At 41.0% G+C, this 22,149-nt stretch overlaps 1 protein-coding gene across 1 annotated transcript in view; it reads left to right on the top strand.

The window, feature by feature from the left end:
• Window positions 1-17,744, top strand: part of pik3cb (phosphatidylinositol-4,5-bisphosphate 3-kinase, catalytic subunit beta) — a 70,843-nt gene extending 53,099 nt beyond the window's left edge. The window contains exons 8-24 of the mRNA XM_079559160.1: window positions 2,137-2,226; window positions 2,490-2,744; window positions 2,980-3,076; window positions 3,198-3,328; window positions 5,061-5,111; window positions 6,220-6,408; window positions 6,551-6,672; window positions 6,898-7,041; window positions 7,123-7,222; window positions 8,496-8,692; window positions 8,769-8,878; window positions 9,591-9,669; window positions 11,511-11,678; window positions 12,058-12,181; window positions 12,266-12,411; window positions 15,352-15,484; window positions 15,974-17,744. Coding sequence (XP_079415286.1) covers window positions 2,137-2,226; window positions 2,490-2,744; window positions 2,980-3,076; window positions 3,198-3,328; window positions 5,061-5,111; window positions 6,220-6,408; window positions 6,551-6,672; window positions 6,898-7,041; window positions 7,123-7,222; window positions 8,496-8,692; window positions 8,769-8,878; window positions 9,591-9,669; window positions 11,511-11,678; window positions 12,058-12,181; window positions 12,266-12,411; window positions 15,352-15,484; window positions 15,974-16,111 — 2,274 coding nt within the window. The 3' untranslated portion in view covers window positions 16,112-17,744. The remainder of the gene's footprint in view (window positions 1-2,136; window positions 2,227-2,489; window positions 2,745-2,979; window positions 3,077-3,197; window positions 3,329-5,060; window positions 5,112-6,219; window positions 6,409-6,550; window positions 6,673-6,897; window positions 7,042-7,122; window positions 7,223-8,495; window positions 8,693-8,768; window positions 8,879-9,590; window positions 9,670-11,510; window positions 11,679-12,057; window positions 12,182-12,265; window positions 12,412-15,351; window positions 15,485-15,973) is intronic.
• The last annotated feature ends 4,405 nt before the right edge of the window (window positions 17,745-22,149 follow it).

The raw sequence follows: 22,149 nt of genomic DNA, 5'->3' as shown, positions 1-22,149 counted from the left end.
TTATTTATTTTTTCCTATTTTTTGTTTTTTGCAAAGCAGACTTGCGTTATTTCAAGCCGCTGAGATTATTATCCCTTCGTTTTTCACGTGCCATGGCTCATGCTTTTGCCTGACATAAAAACAAACAGCGCTGTGTGATGATGTCATCAGGCCGCACTGCTTAGTTTACTTGCGCAGGTGTGAGGGCTGGCCAGCAGGGGGCAGGTGGGAAACAGGGACCTCTCTTTAATCAAGGCGTACTTGAAATCATTTGTACTTTTATGACTGTCCAGAAAACAGAAAATACCATCATAGTGTTTTGATTAATAAATAAATAAAATAAAGATAGACTTTTTTTTAATGGCAACAAATGATCGTTTGAATAATCGTGATTTCAATTATGACAAAAATAATCTTGATTATTGTTTTTTCAATAATCGAGCAGCCCTAATGTAGGCATGGGTCAAATAAAGTGTAGCTTATCTTACAAACAGTTCACGCCTAACTGTTTTTCTGGCCCAGTTCATACAGCAAAATACAAAGTCAGTAGTTGTTGTCGTATTCTTTAAACAAATCCTAAATGATGAAACATGTCGGGTAATCTAGGCAATAATAAGTCTATTAAGCTACTCCAATCCCCTTGCACGTCAGAGTGATTTTCGCTGACGTAACGCCCGTTCTGCCGGTCGTTTGGCAGTTTCGCGGTCCCCGGCGGCTTCATGATGCGCTCCTGCGTCTCTGTGCCCTGTTTAAATGTCAGCCAGATTTAATTGGCCACAGCTACGCAGTCACCTGGAGATTTGAATTCACCGCCGCTTGAGCTAGTCCTCTGTGGAGTTCACGGGGAGGCTGTGAACATGTTGGATAAATATTAGAAAAAGGAGCCTTAATGATTTGAAAGGGTCGAATGGGGGAAAGAGTTAATCTGGTCAGGGTTAAATTTGTAGGCCAATGTTTGCAAAGACATTGACTCGCCAGTACATAATGAATGTGTTATGTGCTAACAGTATTTTTTGTTACGCATTGTTGAATCTGTCTCTATGAATACATTTTCTTCTACACACACCTAAAGTCCCGTGTCACATGCGATGCAATAACAAGTCTGAAACGCAATGAACCCGTTAACCCCCGCCTTAACAGAGCAAGTTTTCTCCAGCCTTACCCAAATCTAAAACCTTCTCGACTGGCGGTTACAGCCTATAGGCCACTGTCTATGCCTTATTTGAAAGCTAAGACCCACTGATCTTAACTGATCTTTTCCCCTGCGTTGTTGCCATGTTGTCACTTTTTCACTTTCTTTTTCATCTCATTTTTTATCGCTTTTTTTGTCACATTCTTGTTGCTTTTTAGTTGCTTTTTTATTTTGTTTTTGTTACATTTTTGTCAATTTTTTTGAGTTTGTGTCACTTTTTTGCTGCACTTTCATAGTTCTATTTTGTTACTTTCTTGTGTTGCTTTTTTTTTTAGCTTTATCTCGTTTCTCTTCTTTTTTGGCACATTTTGATACCTTTTTTTGTGGCGTTTTCATCCTTGTTTATGTCTGTATTTGGTCGCTTCTTTTCAAGACACTTTTAGATTTAGGTAAAGCTTAACTGGAGAAAATGTGCTGGGTTAAGAGAGTTCAGTTTGCGTCCTCTTCAGATTAATTCTGACAGAATTTGGCAACATTAATAAATCTATTCAGGACACTAAAAATGGTGTTAAAAGAACTTGTTTTCTCTAGTGATGAACTGTCGTGACATGCCTCCTTCTGTATCTGTTTTATTATGAACCAGATCTTTTGCACAAACAAACATGCACATGCATTTGCAGAGATAACCGCATGCCAGAGATGAGAGGCATGAAAACAGGAAGTGAGGACACGCTCTGATTGGCTCCCTGTGATCATGTGACTGTGTTGGTCCTGCTGAATGCTGACACCCTAAATTCTCCAGAGTGACATCACAATAACCCCTCTGACCTTGTGCTCGTGGTGTGAAATGTCCAAGATGTTAACGTTTTAAGCTAAAAACCACATTTTGAAAAAGTATTCCGCTTTCTATGTGTGGGGAATCTAAATAAGAACTTTTATACATTTGAATTATTCTTAAATTAAATATGCGCTTTGTTGTTTTTATAGTTTTTAATGTTATTTTGTTTTGTCACTTTCTCCTGCAGCAAATCCAAACCTGTGTGTGGGATGTATCGAGCCCATTTAAGATTGTTCTGGTGAACGCCAGCAAGGTGAACGCAGAGGAGACGGCCAAGGTAAAATATGTTTGTCATTTTAACAGTAGATTTATGTTTTTACATTCTGTCACCATAACAACCAATATGAGGCGTTTTCATAGACTTTTTTGGACATAGTTAGAAAAAGGACATTGCTAAATGAATGAGTGGTGATAAAAATCCATGGGTTTGAGTCACTGGATGTTTAGTTTAGAATCAGCTCCGTCTGCTGTAAGTAGTTCTAGCCTTTCATCACCTCAGACCCATCATCATGGATCAAAATGCCCCTGTCATTGTCCCAGGTGCAAGTGCGCGCCGGGCTGTTCCACGGGGCCGAGCTGCTGTGCAAGCCCGCCGTGAGCAGCGAGAGCAGCGGGCGCTCGGAGCACACCTGGAGGGACAGCACCCTGGAGTTCGACATCTCGGTGTGCGACCTGCCCCGGATGACCCGCCTCTGCATCGCCATCTACGCCGTCATGGACAAGGTCAAGAAGCAGAAGTCCACCAAGAACACCCACATCAACAAGTACCAGACCATACGCAAGTCGGGGAAAGTGGTAAGAAGTCGCCTCTCACTTCAGCTTTCTGTTTCCAAGAATGTCTTGACTTATTTTTCTCGCATTGTCTCCTCTTTGTTGTCACATCCCTTTTTAGTGATCTTTTTTGCTGCTTTTTTGTCACTTTTTTGTTGCGTTTTCATCCTGGTTTTCGGCAGTATTGTTATGCTTTGTTCAAGAAACTTTTAGATTTGGGTAATGCCAAGAGGTTAATACTTTGATATTTTCCATCCAGCTCTATCCTATAGCCTGGGTCAATACAATGGTGTTTGACTATAAAGGCCAGCTGAAGACCGGTGACATCATCCTGCACTGCTGGTCTTCATTTCCTGGTAAACAAACTGATTCCTGTATCATCCGTGTATCATTCATGTAACAATGATGCCATAATTCAAAGTCCACACGGTCATTGTTCTGTGCCTTTTTAACAAATGGATCTTTTGTGTTGAGCAGATGAACTTGAAGAGATGCTGAACCCCATAGGAACCGTTCAGACAAACCCGTACACGGAGAACGCCACAGCGCTGCACATCAACTTCCCCGAGTACTTGTCGCACGCCATCGTCTTTCCCCCGTTTGACAAGGTAACGAGCAACGGTGAAATCTTCCTTTTTAGGTCTACGCAGAATATCAGCAAATATTAGATGACAGAATATTACAAGAAGATCCATTTTCAACCATTTTAAACTTGGTTAGAGCCAGGTTGATATTACAGTACAAATACAGGCAGCGGTTAGCACTTGTGCTTCACAGCTACAAGGTCCTGGGGTCGAAAGGCCCACCTGGACGGGGCCTTTCTGTGTGGAGTTTACATGTTCTCCCCGTGTCTGCGTAGGCTTCCTCCGGGTACTATGGTTTCCCATATCACTAACAACATGTACAATAGGCCTAGGATGAATGAGAGTGTGTTTGAGAGTGTGAGTGTGGGACAACGGAGGCAAATTAGCCCAAGGCTACAATCCGTGGTGTGTTTACATGCATGAGTCCCATGTATGTTCATCAACATGCACTGTCCCGACCAAATAAACAGACATTACTGTGCTCATGTTATTTTGTTCATCTGCAATGGTTCTGATTTAAATAATTCGAGAAGAGGACCGGCTTGTGGACCATGTTGTAGCCAATCACAGCCAAGTCTCAGAATGTAGCATAACAACAATATGCCCAAACCTATACCGTAAGCTTAAGGCCATGCACATGATTCTAGTGATGGAATAAAGTTTTCTTTGACAACAAACCGAAGGACAAAACCTTCTGCGTGCAGACAGGTTTTTTCTCCACAGTCTATCTAATTATAAAGCATTTTATGGAGAACTAGCTGCTAGTTGCTGTTTACATTAGTGTAGCAGTATTAATCCTTCAAAGTGTGAAACAGGAGAAGTGTCTAAACGCAACCGATGGAGGGGCAAGTGATCAGTGGATCCACTTTTCCACAGGAAATGGCATCACTTCTACAGGACACCGCGAGCTGAAGCATAGTTAACACATTTACATTTAAGATTTTGCTAAAGATAGTACCCAGTTTTTTTTTTGTGTGTGATGTTTTTAGTTTCACTTCCTTGTTGGACTCCGACAGGAAGTGACATAGATGAAGGCAAACTATTTTAAACTGTTGCCGTTTCAACTATTTTAAGTCAATGGGAAATGAGTCAAACTGTTATGGAACTTTACCTCTATCTATATCACATCCTTTTTTACAAATTCAAATAAAACTAACTTTTCTGCCCAACATGTTTTATTAGAATTGCTGCTTCACTGAAATAAAATGATAATTATGCAACTGATGTAAAAGTGATATTTTCAAAAGCAATAAAACCAGTCATATGCACTTTAAGGATAGTGGAGTTTACTCAAGGCGTCTTATTGAGATTAATTTAGATGAATGTCGTGGAAGAAAAGTGGAGGTCATTTCATGTGGCGAACTGGAGCTCCACTGATCACATGACTCTCCATCTCTCCTTGAAACATGTGCCTCTAAAGCCATTGGGAAGTGTGTTGGAAAGTTGGACCACTACTATGAATTTACACACTGAAATCGGGGCCTTCAAGTGACACTTTTACAAATAAGCTGTGACCTCGCAAACACCCATCGCTCCTGTAGATGTGCAAAGTATTTATTTATTTGATAGGTACTTGTTAAATGTACAGTATTTGATGTCGGCCCTCCCGCGATCTCGCCCCGGCTCATAATGTTAACAGGTGATTATGGCTCAGTGGATGGAAAGTCACTCAGCCTAATGGGCTTTTAGAGATGAAGCGCGCACTGTGTGCATTCACGTGGAGCTCATGCGCTTGCCTTTTATTTTCTCGCTGCAGATTTTGGAGAAGGCGGCAGAAATCGCCCGGGCGAGCGACTGTTCCTCAGTGGTGAGTATGGGACTGTATATCGAAAGACATGACACGTTTATTCTTAAATATAGCATTGTTTTCTTTTCTTGAATGAACTGAGTGGGTCCTTAACCTCTTACCCTCCGCCTGAACCGAGCGCGTTTTCTCCAGTTCGGCTTTACCCAAATCTAAGAGATTCTTGACTGGAGAGCAACAGTGTAATGTGTCATTTGAAAGCTAAGACCTACCAAAGTGATCAGAACTTTTTTCTGTCGTTATTTTGACACTTTTTTCAATACGTTTTCAGATTTGGGTAAAGCAAAGAACATGAGTTAAAAGACCGTCTTCAAAGTCTTTATAAGTGAAGTGCCACTCTACTTATTGCTTGATTTCTAATCAGAGGTGGAAGAAGTACTCTAAAAGAAACCACAAATACAACTTCTTCAACTACTTCCTATTACCTATTGTTACTATTACTTCAACCACTGCTTTAATCCCTTTTACAAAATGGACTTCGCCAAGGTTTACAAAGCAACTGTGTCTCATAACTTTCTTCCGTGCGGTACAAAATGTGTATGTCTGCAAATGTCTACACACCGAATGGATTTGATCAGATTTACCTTTAAGTCTCTCTGCTTTTCCTTTTTTTTTTTTTTTTTTTTTTCTGCCACTACTTGGGCGTGTTTGCCATTTATGTAACTCTGTGTTATGTGGAGACAGGCCCGAACGTGACCTGTAACTCCGGAGAGCGCTTAAAACCTCGGATTAACCCGAGATACTGCGTAAAGTCGCTCCGTTTTTCAATTATAGGTCAATATCTGCGTCATTGTATGAGAACTTCCTCCACGGTTCCTGTAATTATTCCGTGACCACATCTTCTTTTTTGGGTTATTTTAAGATTATTTTTTTTTATTTCAATGCATCCGCCTCTTTTATCAGCGTGTCTTAATTCATTTACACTTCTTCATTCAACATTTACTGTAATGTGAAAGTGGTAATAACTGGTTGTAGTTGCATTTAAGCCGTCTGTTATGTGTGTTGTTGTTCACTCCTGCCCCCTGGTGGGTGTTAGCAGGCACTACCTCTACTGCATTGCAAACACATGATGAAAATGCCCTGTAAGCTGATTTTTAGTGTCCAATTCCAGGGCCGTGGAGGCAAGAAGTTCCACATCGAGCTGAAGGAGATCATGGAGCGGGACCCCCTGTCTCAGCTGTGTGAAAACGAGAAGGACCTGATCTGGACGCTTCGCTACGACTGCCGCGAGAACTTCCCCCAGTCTCTGCCCAAACTGCTGCTGTCCGTCAAGTGGAGCAAGCACGAGGACATGGCGCAGGTGCGATCGTTTTCCCCTGTTCTTTGATCAAATGTTACACTCCAATGTGGCAATTACAGTCCAATGTTTCAGTTTTTTGTGATTGATTGTGGACACTGTCATTAGCGTAATTAGGAGTTACATTTGTGTTTATGCCTCACAGCTCCAGGTCCTGCTTCAGATTTGGCCCAAACTGAGTCCCCGAGACGCTTTGGAGCTTCTGGACTTCAACTACCCCGACCAGTACGTCCGAGAGTACGCCGTAGGCTGCCTACGGGACATGAGGTACAGCCGATCAACTTCTTTAGTTATGCAGATGGAATATACACTCATATAGATTTTTTTTTTACATTAATGACTTGAATGACTTTTTACATTCATCACTTAAATGAATGTCTCGAATATAACTTTTAAAAAAAATTGGAATTATTACTTCACTACAGTGACGTCCATATTATGGACTTTTGTTTACATGCCTTATAAGATTCATCCCTTCATCTCCTTTCCCAGTGATGAGGAGCTGTCTCAGTACCTGTTGCAGCTGGTGCAGGTGTTGAGGTATGAACCCTATTACGACTGCGCTCTCACGCACTTCCTCCTGGAGCGCGCCCAGGGAAACCGCAAGATCGGACACTTTTTATTCTGGCATTTAAGGTCAGTTCGGACAGCTGGATCTGTTTACTGTTTTGCGCTAGCTTGAATATTAATATGCTCTTTTTCGTTTGTCATTTCCAGGTCAGAGATGCACATGCCTGCTGTTTCAGTCCAGTTTTCCCTCATCTTAGAAGCTTACTGCAGAGGCAGCATCCCTCATATTGAGGTCCTTAAAAAGCAGGTTAGTGGCACTTCACATGGGCAGAGATGGACAAAAAACATAAATACAATTGATTCCTAATTGAAGAAAGATGAACCTCTTAACCCTTAGCCTGAACCGAGCGAGTTTTCTCCAGTTATACCTAAATCTAAAGGCTTCTCTACTGGAGCTTACCGCCTACACAACACACCTCAGTTGAAAGCTAAGCGCTACAAAACTGATCAAAGCCTCATTGTTTTTGCTATCACGTTTTTCTCGTTTTTTTCTCATTTTTGTCACATTTTCAGTGCTTTTTTTGTCCCATTTTTGCCACATTTTTGTCCCGTTTTTAATGCTTTTGTGTAGCATTTTGGCCATATCACTAATAGTTATATTAGTGTAATGTAACTGATCAAGCCTCAAAAATGTGACAAAAACATGTTGTAAAAAAAATGTGACAAAAACGTGGCAAATGTGGCGTTACACTGCAGCCTAAAGTCTTTAATCTCCAGTCATGATTATTTTAGATTGGGGTAAAAATCTGGAGAAAGTGCACTTATTTTAAGGTGGGTGATTTGGGGTTAAGTATAACTGGCGAGAAACCTGCATATTACTAGTAATGCCCAGGACTAGTTCTAGACCAAGAATTCCTAAACCTTCCAGGGTTCAGCTTCCAAACTCCACTCACTGAAAAACTGTCAACCTCCAAGTCCATTTGTGGCCAAATTGAGATTCAGTGCCAATCTACTCTCCGAATTTCGCTGCATCTTCACGAATCGCTGGCTGTGTCATTGAAAACCTTAAAATATGACTTGATTATCCTACACGGCTGACCTCTCTGTCTTCTGTACATGCTCAAACCATCTCCAATCCTTTTTCCCCCTCCCCATCTTGCACATTCGCTTGTCTCGACACTTTCTTCACCTTTTCCTTCTTGCATAACACTGACTCCAAACCTGCTCCGCGACAATAGGCCCACAGTTTTCATGTATTTATAGCTCCGTCACCAGTGTCATCCATCCTTCCCTTCTGAACTTTAACCTCTATAGAGTCTATTCTGTCAGTTACTCCACAGGCCGCTTCCCCCTCACTTCCTCGTGAGTGACTATTTATGTGACCACTTCCTGTTTTGGAGCGTGTACACGTTGTAACACACGTAGCTGCTGATGTTCAAGTAGTCTAAATAGTTTTTCAGTTCCGAGTAGCCGCTGTTTCGATTACACACCGGGGATGATACTTTGTGATGAGCTCTTGGGAAACTGGTGCACAAGCTAATATTAGATCGTATCGTTTTCTTGATCTTGAACATCCTCAGGTGGAAGCGTTGAGTAAGCTGAAATCGGTGAACGAGTTGATAAAGCTCGGGACCCTCAAGAACGCCCGGAGCAAAGCGAAGGAGGCGATGCTGACCAAAGAGGCCATGATGACGTGTTTGCGGCAGAGCGGCTACTACGAAACGCTGTCGGACATCCACTCCCCGCTCAACCCCAACATCCTGCTGGCTGCGGTCAAGTAAGGCGAAAAGAAGACAAGCTAATGAAATGACAAAAGAGTTCTGTTTAACCTGTAGCTTTCCTTTCGTTTCCAGTGTGGAGAGGTGTCGATACATGGACTCCAAGATGAAGCCTCTTTGGATAGTTTACAACAACAAGCTGCTGGACGGCGACACCCTGGGCATTATCTTTAAAAATGGAGATGGTATGGAAATCAATGAAAATAAGATACAAACATTACTTGGATTAAAATAAGAGAAATTAACTTGTACATTTAAAGTGATAGTCTGTGAGCTTGCAAAGTGAGGAGAAATAGAGTGAAATTTGAAACAACCAAATACAAAAGAAAGCCCTTCTTAGTTTGCAAAATGAGGAGAGCAGGAACAGAATTTTCAAAAGTCAATGATCAAGCTCCTCCCCCTCCTTCCTAATTGGACCTGAGAGGCTGGGTCACAGGAAAAGCTTGTCTCATTGGTCGACGCGGGGGGATGCTAGACTTATTATTTCCTCAGATCCGGGAAGGAGGAACTTGACAAAAATAATTATTACTTACTTAACATCAAAATGCAAGACCCGGTGTTTGATTTTGCACATTTTAGGAAATGTATAATACATTTAGACTTACAGACTTGAAAATACTTTAAAATAAGACAAAAAACCCTTGAAATGAGACAGAAACGTCAAAGGCAAGATACATCATTCTTGTTCCATTGGCAATAAGAGTAATAGTCTAAAACATGATCAAAATCAGCACAAATTCCAATAATCCACTTTTTTGTCATTTTTGTATTGGATAAGTGCCATTATTCCATATTAGGATTTGCCGTATTTCTGCATATATCAGACTTTATTTAGGTCATTGCACATGGAGCTGCCATCCATGTGGTCATAATGTTATGCATCTTTCCCTCCAACAGACTTGAGGCAGGACATGCTGACGCTGCAGATCTTGAGACTGATGGATCTTCTTTGGAAAGAGGCCAGCCTTGATCTCAGGTATGCCTTGTGCATTTGGCTCTCCAGTGCTTTTGTTTTTTCCTGCTCTCAGCGTGACACGGGATTTAACTGCGCTTCAAAGACGCTTAAAGACTTCTAGCTAGTTTGAACTTTGCCCCTTTTTACGCCTGCGTCTTCAGTACTCCTGCACGCCCACACGCATCCAATATATACGTCCGCCGCATCCTCTTAATCAAGTCCACGTTTTGGGGGGGAAACCCTACGCCGCCTTTGTCACACATGGATACATCTGGAGCCGAGCAGCGGAAAAGATGTTTTGACAGTTGAGCTATAGAGAAATGGTTCCTGTTACAAGGGCGCGAGAGTTCAGAGTTCAGACACAGTGCTGGCCTGGAGAGTGAGCGAGCGCTTGCGTGTAATGTATCCCAAGTTTTTTTTTACAGTTACAAAGTTTTAGTGTCATGGGACAGGCCTTGTCAATTTGAAGATTCAATTAGCTCTGGAGAATGGAGTCAAAAGGGGTTTGACTCGGTTGACTCCCATAGTTCTTTTCTGTCTCCTTTTCTTAAATGTGTGACTTTCTTGTGGACATTCTAAAATAAACCTGGTAATGAAATAAAAATAAAAAATTATAATGACAACTGAGACAATCAAAGCTTAGATTGTGATTTCGATCAATTGTACAGCTCTGATCCCACATTTTATCTGAATAAACTGAAATGATATTTCCAAAGTTCTAAACCAAACGTTAATCTAACATTTGGTGAATTATTATTATTATTATTATAAGTGTTAAGATATCAGCCGGCACCGCTTTTTTAGCACTCGATTGACTGTATAATATTTATTTATTCATGATTCCTGAAATCTGGACATATACCATTCATAACAAAAAGTGGAACGGGTAGAGTGATCACGTAAGAGAGATTAAAAGAGGGATGGACTTGACAAAACATAAAGCTCTGATTTTTGTGTCTGATAAAGGATGTTTATATTCACACGTTTTAAATGATAATATCCATTAAAGAGGGGTGGAAATACGTCACACCGCACTCAAAGTGATGGATAATGCCTTGTTAGATATGTATTTTACTATTATTATAACATAATAATAGTTATAATAATAGTTATATAATTTTTTTTTTTTTTATAAAGATAATCACTGCTTTTGTCCAACAAGGATAGGATTAATTTGACCAGAAATACAGTCTAGACATTGTTAATGTGGTGAATGTCTGTTCTAGCACTGGGCAATGGGTGATTTTTAATGGAATCCTTACATAAGTGTGCAGAGGCATCGCTCCAGTGTTCTAATGGTACATTGTGTTAGCTAATCGTGTTAAAGAGTAATTGATGATTAGAAACCCTTTGTGCGTTTATGCTGATTAGAGAAGCTATAGAACTGGCCTGGGTGACCCCAAAACTTTGGAACGAAAGCGTATACATATTATTACTATTATTTGATTTGATTTACTCCACAGAAACACACAATAATTCCAATGCGCCAAATGGCAATACATTTTATTCTATTGTATTGAGACAGGAAAAGTTATAGCCCAAAGCAGAATCCAAATAAACTACATTTCTACTTAATTTACTGGGTGTCAGTGAAAAGTGGGGCATCATCCTATCATTTTGGTTGGTTGTGGAGAAGATGCTTAGATGGCAGGGCATCTAATCCAAGATGCTGATTGGACAGAATGTCTGTAGTGTTCAGATCTGCCACAAGATGGCAGCACATACCTAAATACTGAACACAGTTGAACCAATCTGGAGTTGTTACTTACCACAGTTCGCATGAGTGACATGTTTTGAGACCTGAAGACAAGTAAAAACATTTGAATGAATTGAACAGTGACAAATGCTTTTCCTTCCCGCAGAATCGTCCCGTACGGTTGCCTGGCCACAGGGGACCGGGCCGGGCTGATCGAGGTGGTGTCCTCGGCGGACACCATCGCCAACATCCAGCTCACCAGCAGCAATGTGGCTGCAGCGGCCGCTTTCAACAAGGACGCGCTGCTCAACTGGCTCAAAGAGAGGAACTCCGGGTATGACCCCGTCTCTTTCCACCGCCTTTAATTATGCAGTTTAAATCTAGTTTTCTCTGTAAAGATGCAACAATATGCAGTTATCACACGATTAACTACATGGTGCATTATTCCAATATCATGGAGAGGCTCTCAGTGTGGGAGAAATGTTACATGAAAGCACTATTGTCATATTGGAACAGAATAAGATTAGTTAACATGTCACCCAGTTAATAGAATAAAATATGAACCTTCCGCAGTGCGCCATTGAAGGTCTTATATTGTGGATCACGGAGTTTGACATTTCATATTTCATAATGTTAGGATGATGTATATTGTTTAGAGAACTCAAGGAAGCAGTCTCACTTCCATTTTGTGACTCATTTCAATGTTCTTCCAGTGACGCTCTGGAACATGCCATAGAGGAGTTCACTCTGTCCTGCGCCGGTTACTGTGTAGCCACTTACGTCCTGGGCATCGGAGACAGGCACAGCGACAACATCATGGTCCGCAGCACGGGACAGGTACGGCATTCACTGGTGCAGTTGTTCACATGATTGGAAGTTTAGTTGAGTTTTTTGTTTCGTCTTTCGTTTGTGCGTGTTCAGCTCTTCCACATAGACTTCGGGCATATCCTGGGAAACTTCAAGTCCAAGTTTGGCATCAAGAGAGAGCGAGTCCCCTTCATCCTGACACACGACTTTATCCACGTCATTCAACAGGGCAAGACGGGCTACACGGAAAAATTTGGAAGGTAACCATACTATTGTCATAATTTCTCTGGACCATATCAGAGGACTGAGGACTTTTCTGTAGCATACATCAATTTCTTATTATGAATTCTTATTATTCCTGAAATGATCATTTTGCTTGTAATGTGGAATGTGCTGAATAAGCCGATGTGAATGAGGCTTCCTCTACCTCTAGGTGGCGGTATGGACTCGATTTCAGATTGGAACTCTCGGCAAAGCTTCTCTGTAGTTTGTAGTCAACACCATCCAAGAGGTTTTATTTGTTTCTTTAGTGACTGTACACTGCGTCAAGAAATAACATATTGTTGACCGTTTGGACTGTGCAGTGAAGAGGTGGTGAGTACATGTGCAAAAGGGTGCTGAGGTTATAGTTGCCTAGAAACAGGAGGTCCAAAGGAAGACCAAAGAGACTGAAGGAAGACTTAACGATGTTTGGTTGACAGAGAATTAAATTTGTATATATGTATACTGAAACGCCTGTCTTTAACCTCTTACCTGAACAGAGCACATTTCCTCCAGTTTGGCTTTACCCAAATTTAAAACAAACATCAACAAGCGACAAAAACATGATATAATACTGATGAAAGACGGAAGCAGACACAAAGACGCAACAAAAAAGTGCCAAAAAATGCCACAAAAACTCACAAAAATGCGACCAAAAAAAACTCAGTGACGACAACAACGCAAGGCAAAATTTAAATCAGTTTTGCAAGTCTTAGCTTTCAAATGTGGCGTTACACTGGCCTCTTCAATCGAGAAGCTTTTAGATTTGGGTAAATCCGAAACTAGAGAATATGTGCTCGGCTCAGGCGGGGGCTAAGAGGTTCAAGTTGTTCGCAAAGTGACATTTCAACTACAGTATATACAGAGAGGAAGCAGCCTTAGCAGATATGACAGCCTCAGCCGCCAGCTTGCGATTTCTCACCGTGAGCTGTTCGTCTGAGACACTGGAACGAGCGCGTGGCGTGCCATGTGCCGCCGTTGAAGTTGTTTACAATGAGACGGCAGATGGAACACGGTCTACTCATATGTGGCAGATGAAATGCCCAGGCAACTGTTGTTGTGACCTACATGGCTTTACCACAAGAGTAAACATTTAGCAGAATTGGTCGCGATGGTTCGTTTGGGACAGGTTCCTCAACCTTTGGTGTCGATGTGAGTTGCAGGTCGTAGGTTGTGTCGGCTTCATCTGGTGGTGTGATGCTTCACTGACATTGTGCTCTCCAGTCACAGCAGCGTGGTTGGTTACTGATAAAAGGGAGCAGCTTAATAATAGAAAAGTGTGCTTCCTATTCGAGTCCAGCTCTGATTGAGCCTAGGGCAGTCAAAGTAATCGCTTTACCGCACAGTTAATCAGAAGACCATTGATTAATTACATATGAATCACATCGTGTTTTGACCTGACACACTCCTGAATCACAAGCTCATGTTTCCGGATGTATCAAGATATTGATACAGATATTGTTTGGCAACACCCATATCAAGTATATGGTCACCAGTGTCAAGAATGTACCTCACCTGAAGCCCATGGCAGGAATCGGCTCCAACGAACCACAGTTCCCTATTTGGAATGAAACAAAAAGGAAATGAATGAATGAAATAATAATTGTTATGCTTGAGGGGGCATTTTGCTGGTGCATTTTAAGACCATTCTCATCACACCCACGCAGTCATTGAGGACAATACTGAGTCATTTGACCTAAAAACAAAAGGAAATGTTGTAGCTGTGATGATTTGCATGTGGGCAGACTCGTTGTGAAGCTGTGTATGGGTTTTAAGTGGCATGAAATTAGTGCCACTGCCATAGTAGAGACAAACCCCATCCACGTATGAGCCCCATGAGCAGCTGTACCTGTTACAGCTAATGGAGACCAAAATAAAAGCAAATGCAAACTCTGACGATAGCCAAAACCGGATTCAAACTTAAAGTGGATATGACAAGTTTAATGATTTTGAAAATATGACTTCTTTAGATGGAGAAGTTATAATAATTTTTATTCCAGTGCAATTTTGATGAAGGACAGTTTATTTCCCATTGATATAACATGGTTGCACATCAACACTTTAAAATTGTCACTTATACAACTATAAACATCACAAAAATGGTCAAACTAAAGAAAACTGGATAAATGTTTTAGCTAAATCTTAAATATATTTGTGTTTACTATGCTTTCACAGTTCTAGTTCATGGGTAAATGCTTGCTAAGTCCATATATATTTGACTATATTAAAGGAATAGGCCACCATTTTTATATACTGAGATATGTTCTTACCGTAGGTTAGATGAGTTGATGCGTAACTGTCTTTCTGTGTGCCCTCAGTCACACAAATGTTGTTAGCATTTAGCCTCTCCTAGCATAGGTATAGCTCCAAACTGGGGTGAAGTTAGCCGCTACCAAGCTGTTCGATGTTTCCCCTATTTCAATACAGTTAAGTGAAAAGTTGCACAATCCAAGTCTAGTCACACAAAATGAAACGCGTCAATTTTCCTTAGGAGCACTTTGACTTTACTGCGCGGATGTCGAAGTGCTCCTGTTAATTATTACGCCTTACAATATAGTGCCGCTTTTTTATCCGCTTAGCAAATCGACATGTTTAATTTTGTGTAACTAGACTTGGATTGTGTAAAGGCTCACGTAACTGTATTTAGAACATGTGGAACAGTATGGTAGCTTCTAACTTCACCCCAGTTTGGAGCTATACCTTTGCTGAGAGAAGCTAAATGCTAACATTTGCATGACTGAGCGCACGCGCAAAGACCAGACGGGTACGCATCAGCTCATCTAAGGTAAGAACATCTCTCAGTATGTAAAAACGGTGGCCTGCTCCTTTAAGAATCCGACGAAGCAAATAATTTGTGATATGTTTGCATTTATACCGGATTCGATTTATGTGTCTGTCCTCAATGCATTTACCACTTTACATTTTGTTTTGTTCTGCAGTTTTCGGCAATACTGTGAAGAGGCCTATCTCATCTTGAGGAGAAACGGGAACCTCTTCATCACGCTGTTCGCGCTCATGCTCACCGCCGGCCTGCCCGAGCTCACCTCCGTCAAGGACATTCAGTATCTTAAGGTACCATCCACATTTTCACGCTTGTATTCATTTAATTTCCACGATAGTTTCTCTGTGCCGTCAAAATAGAGCTGTGAATAAAACCTTGCAAACTTGTAAGACAAAGCCACAGTCAGTGAGTTTGTTTTCAATTTGCACCTATAGCTCTTCACAATAGCATCGGCTGCTAAAGGCTCACCACCACACCTACTTTGCATCATTTGTCAAAGTTCTCTGCGAGTATGTCTGTATATTAGAACAGTGTTTCCTAACCAGGGTGCCATGAGAGGTCATCAGGGACTTCTGAGCACCCCTGATTCCCCTGATTTGACTAGATGTTCTTTATATTTTAATAAATATACTTTTTGTGACATTTTTGTTTGTTGAGGTGCCTTGTGATTTTTCTATTGTAAAAAGGGTGCCTTGTTTCAAAAAGGTCGGGAAACGCTGCGTTAGAAAAGTTTAGAAATGAAACAATGTTCTCAGTGTTCGATCTTGTCCTCTCTCTAGGACTCCCTGGCTCTGGGGAAAACGGACGAAGAGGCGCTGAAGCAGTTCCGGCAGAAGTTCGACGAGGCACTGAGAGAAAGCTGGACGACCAAAGTGAACTGGATGGCCCATAACGTGGCCAAGGACAACCGCTCGTGAAGCAGCTAGAAACCCAAGAACAGGAGGCCCGAGTGACGAGCGGGACACTGCAAAACTGTACGGAGACAGTCGTGCCGTTATTTTTTTAAATAAACGCGTGAAAGGGAATTAACAGGATCCAATGCATCACTGTATATTTGAATGAAAGAGTACAAGCACTGGACGTCTGCCTGCTCTGCGCCGCGAGAGAAGACGCCGACCCCTGGACTCCCAACGCAGCGTCGAGACATTTCTGTGGGGTTTAACGGTGGCAGGTTTTGCACAGGTCGTAGACGCCGATGGAGCCCCGAAGCCAAAAAAAAAAAAAAGTCAAAAGCCTTTATCTACCCACACTAAAAATGAATTATGGTTTGCCTAGAACTGCGCCGCCTGCTCAAGACAAAACGGGTTTACGATGACTGTCAGACAGACTTAAAACTTGCATCGTACCGTGGTTAAACCATTGACTGGACTGTGCCAAGTACCGAAGAGGAGTGACTGGGCCTTTTTTTTTGTTTTTTTGTTAACTGTCTTGTTCTCGCTGCCTCAAATCTGCCACAGAACTACCGAAAGATTGTATTTTTAATGTTTGTTTTGTCATTTTAGAGTTGATCTGAAGCGCATGTGCCAGGCTACTTTTAAAACTCCGTAATTGTATTTTTTTTTTTTTTAGCAAGCCCCTATCTCAACATTGAGGTGCAGGATGGTGGAATTTGGTGACATGTATTTACTGGGCCTGTCCAAATCAAAGGAAGACGGCCACAAAGCTTAACGTCTCCTCTATCAACGCAAGTGAACTAAGTTGACATCAATCCCTCACAATTGCGTCATAAAGTGACGGCATGTTCAACCAAGTGGGTCGATGTCGGAGTGACTTGAAGCCATAAGGTTAAAAGGGGGAAGTTATGGAGCTAATTCTTCGCATAAATCAATAAGGTTCGACTTAAGTGGATTTTCTGTTTGTAGTTTTCTTCCAAAACTAGTGAATGGTTCTTAAAGTTGCACAGGCCCCGACCTTTTAATCCTCACTATTTATCGGGCCTCGAAACACTGGATTGTTGAATAAAGCGCTCAACGCTGCGTATAGTTATTTTACCTAAATTATTAATAATTTTATATCAAGTCAATAAAAAGGATGATCTTATCTCCCAAGTTTTAAAGCCTGTACGCATGAAATCACGTCATTTATGTAATATCCTTCCGAGGACCAAACCAGAAAGCAAATGTTTCGCTGCTTTGTTTTTTTTCTGACTTTTTCAAAGCTGAATGTGCCGCTGTGCGTGTATGTGTGTGTGTGTGTTTTTTAAAGCTTTGTATGTTGAGTCCGGGGGCCTATTGATGGAGAAATGCCTTTGCTACTCTGTTTGGACAAACGGTGCTTTTTTTTTTTTTTTTAAAGTTTTTTTTTTGTGGCATTGTTAAATATCGTGCAATACCTGTATAAACGTGCGTACCATATCCTGTAATGAATCCTGGGACCCCTCTCTTCTGCCTGTAATGTTTTTTTTTTTTTCTTTGTGCATTTACGTGGGATCAATGACGCCACTCGCCTTTTACGTCTCAGACACTGGATATTGTCACTGTACAGGCTTTTTACTGTCATGCTGTTTTTTGTTGTTTTGTTTTCATAGGAGTTGATTAAAGTTATTTTCATCAGCGCGACATTTTTCCATGTGGCCTTTTTGCACGGAGGGTATCTGCTTTCACTGAGGGGCTTCATTTTCCGCAATTGAAAGGAACAGGCCACAGTTTTTCCATTCTGAGAAATGTTCATACCTGAGCTTAGACGAGTTGATGCGTACCTGTCTGGTCTTAGTCACGCAAAACGACCAAAGATGTTGTTAGCATTTGGCTCCTTAATATATTCCTATTGCTCCAAACGGGGGTGAAGTTGGAAGCTACCACGCTCTTCCACGGGCACGCACAAAGACCAGACAGGTACGTATCAACTCGTCTAAGCTCGGGTAAGAACATATCACAGTATGGAAAAACGGTGGCCTGTTCCTTTAAGAATATTTTGCCTCGAGTAAAAAGGAGTAATTAGTTTTGCACCAAACAAGTGTAGCCTTTATTGTAGTAGAGTTTTTGTTTTAATTATATAAGTCTTAAATTCCATGGGCATATGTTTTTTACATCAAGGGCAAATGTTCTTATTCCAAGAAAATGCTTCTACTGTCCAGATTAATTTTCACTGTGTTTGAACTTCAGAAGGAAGCAGCAAATCTTTTAAATTATTCTTCTTCTTGCCAAGTACTATTTGACATAAGGGAATGCATTAATTAAAGCATGGTCTAATTTCTTACTGCCCCACGAATATGTATTTTTGACTTGACATTAAGCGATAACTATGCATTTTGCTTGGATCCTCCACAATGTTATGGCCAGTATTTATATGTACTGCAGCCTACTGAAATTTGCTCTGTTACTTTCTATGGATACAGAAAGTGCATTTTGCAAGGACGAAAATGTTTTGTTTACTCGACTGCATTTTTGAAAATCCCTGAAGGAGGAGAAGGTGGTCGCCCAAGTCGGCTCTTTTAACAACTCTTTGGCGTGAGCTGTTCAAACCAGATCTATTTTGAAAAAGGCTGAATCTTTTTCAAGCATACTCGCCGAGCAGAAACCACATCCCAAATCTCATCCTTAAAATATCAATCAAAATCAATTGGTGGTGCAACTGATGGGCATATGTTGTATTTCATTCTCTATTAGGGCTGGCTGCAAGGTTTTTCGATATCAAATCGCAATCGAGGTTTTGACCACGGCAGTGACCTACTGTAACCTGAAGAGGCAGAGTTTTGTTTTTCATTTGAGTGATAGATGTTTTTTCACCAATCGGAATTGTTCTCAGACAAACTTTTATCAGTTGTGGCTGAACCTGAGTTTCCCTGTAGCGGATTCTAAAATGTTTTGGTAGACGACATATGATTGCATCCCGGACTTACAGGTCGTCATATAATTAGAATATCATGAAAAAGTGCATTAATTTCTCTAACTCAGCTCAAACTGAACCTCATATATGATAGACTCATTACATGCAAAATGAGATATGTATAGCCTTTATTTGTTATAATTGTTATTATTATGGCTCAGCTTGTAAAAACCACAAATAAAAATCTCATAAAATTTGAATATTTTGAAAATGGACTGCAAGCCATAATCATCAAAATGATAATAAACAAAGGCTTGACATATGTCACTTTGCATGTAATGAGTCTATATCATATATTAGTTTCACATTTTAAGTTGAATTACAGAAATAAATGAACTCTTTCATGAAATTCTAATTATAGATAGATAGATAGATAGATCCAGCATATTAATGCGTAGTGAGCGGAAAGAACATAGAAAACAAGACAAAACACGATATATATATATATATATATATATATGACGAGCACCTGTGTTTTAGGCACGTGGCTGTCCCCTGGGGGTACTCTGAATATTGGGTAAAGTTATGTAAGTGTATTGTTCTAACGTGAGGCAAATTGAGCAAGAATATGTTGTTTGGCGATAGTCTAAACGTAACTTCCTTCACTCACCATTTTAGCAGTTTATGCATTTAAATATCTCAAATCTCCCAAAAAATCGCAATCAGGTTTTTTGTTTTGTTAAAGGGGGGTATTATGCAAAATCTGCTTTTTCAAGCTTTGCATCATGTTGTTATGTCATTCCCTCATTAAAAACATGCCTGAAGTGTTGCCTTGGCACATTCACGTATTTTTGAGTAATCTGTATGAACTCTGATGGCAGCCATTTTAGGGATAAGTTTACCTGAGTCCTCCTAGGAACGCCCCCACCTCCTGGAGACGCCTCCGACCTTTCGTCACCAGCCGAGTAACCAACCACTGCTCCTCAGCAGAACCCCCTCCCCACTGATGCCACAGACAGCGTGTGGAGGGGGCGTGTCGGAAAGGGTCAGAGGTTCTTAAAGAGACAGAGGCCTATTTCAAGACATTCGCTACAGCCATTTTAAGAGAGCAATTTAAAACAAGCCAGTTATTCTAATTTACTGCATTTACAGATCAACAGAAGGTTTCGTCATCATTGTAGTGTGATATAGACTGGTGCTATGTGATTGAATAAAGCATAATACCCCCTCTTTAAAATGGTGCAGGTTAGAACCCATCAACTCACTTAAATATACACACAGTTTTATCTCAACCTCTCGAAAGCACCTTCAAAGTCTTTTCCCTCGGTGGGGGATAGGCATTACCTTTACTCGCCATCATTTATTGATCATCCATTTATTGTAGCTGCAGCCTCTGCCCAGCGGGAATCTTTCAGCGTAATGTTGTTGTCTACACTTATCCGTTATGTAACCCAACAACCTGGATGGAGGTTTGTTTATTACGGGCCGAGGCGCAGGGACAGCTATCCTGGAAGATGCATGTAAACAAAGTCTGCAGAAACTGGCGCACATATCTTATTCATTAATGCTAATAAGGTGGGGGGAAAGGTCCTCTGTGGTGTAAAGGGTAAGCCTTATCATCGGGCAATTGTCACATCTAATGTTGGTTCAGGCAACTGGATTTTGTCAAAGTACTTGTAGTAGGATGAATTCAGGTAATTTGGGACAGCATAAGCAAATTGGCTATTACTTCAGTTCTAAAAAGTGTAACCTTAAAGTTGTTGCGTGCCTGTCTGGTCTTTGTGCGCGCCTGTGGAAGAGCTTGGTGGCTTCAAGCTTCACCCTGTTTGGAGCTATAGGAATATACTGCGAGGGGCCAAACGCTAACAACATCTTTGGTCTTTTTGCATGACTGAGGGCACACAGTTCTTCCATACTGTGATATGTTCTTACCTGAGCTTAGACGAGTTGATACGTACCTGTCTGGTCTGCGTGCCCGTGGAAGAGCGTGGTAGCTACTTCACCCCCGGTTGGAGCTATAGGAATATACTGGGAGAGGCCAAATGCTAGCAACAGCAACTAGCAACAGCTTTGGTCATTTTGAGTGATTGAGCACTAACCTAGCACCACTAAACTCTTCAAATAAAAGGACTGCATGAATGAAAAATCATAATCAATAATCAACGACACTCAGGAAATGAGGCCCGATGTCAAAAAAAGAAATATCCTTTTAAACCATGCAAGGACTGCCTTTAAACGAGTCCAAATAAAAATGTACATTTGTTTGTTGGTTTTGTTTGTTGCTTCAGAATTTCAGCAATTTTGTGGAACTCAAGTGCATGAAAAAGTAACTCACTCTTTTGCCTATCATATCCCATAGGAAACAACAAACTGCCTGTCCCAAATGACTAAACAGCCTGTCCCAAATGACCAAACACAACCCCAAAAACTTGTTCTCTGTCAATCAAAACCAAATCGTGAGTCACATTTTGTAAAAACGTCACACAAACCTCAAAATTGCCATAAAGAAAGAAGACGCTGTGGATTTCCGAGATGTATCACATGCTGGGACATTGTCTTCATTGTGGACAAGAGCGAACGCACAAATGAAAAATAACAAACACTGTCCCAAATTACCTGAATTCACCCTATATCAAGGCGTATGTGTTTTAAGCACAGCAGGATATCGTTTAAGTGTACTAAAAGCACCAAAAGCATCTTAAAAAAGAACAGCCCAATGCCAATACTACAAAACATTTACCATCTATGCACTTTGCAATTTCAATTCACCTTGTGCAGCCATAACTGTTACATAATATCTCATTCGACTATGGACTTAATAGACAAGATAAGGACATAGGACCAGACTGACTTCTAATTGATGGGGGGAAAAAAACAAAATGGCTTTGCACTCAAATGCGAGGATCCAACTGCTGGCTCTGAAGAAGCCAAGGGAAAAATCAAACCAAAATACATTTTGAAGTGCACTTGCTGATGAATGTGTGTGGAGTCCAGTAAGCAGCACTCAAAATGTCTACGGTGCAGCTGTTTCTGAAAATGGTACTTCAATTTTGCATTGAGTTTGAATTACAAACGTTAACTCTCCGGAATCGAAGACGTTAAACGTGTTTGTGAAAGTAGCTCCAAACCACCTCTGCCTCAGTCTGATTCATATGGGTATTTCTGAGAACCTGAATCAGACCATGGT

The sequence above is a fragment of the Gobius niger genome, assembly GCF_951799975.1.
Source record: "Gobius niger genome assembly, chromosome: 1".
Taxonomy (NCBI): domain Eukaryota; kingdom Metazoa; phylum Chordata; class Actinopteri; order Gobiiformes; family Gobiidae; genus Gobius; species Gobius niger.
The sequence above is the reverse complement of the archived record's forward strand: the minus strand, read 5'-3'. Positions and strand labels throughout refer to the sequence as shown.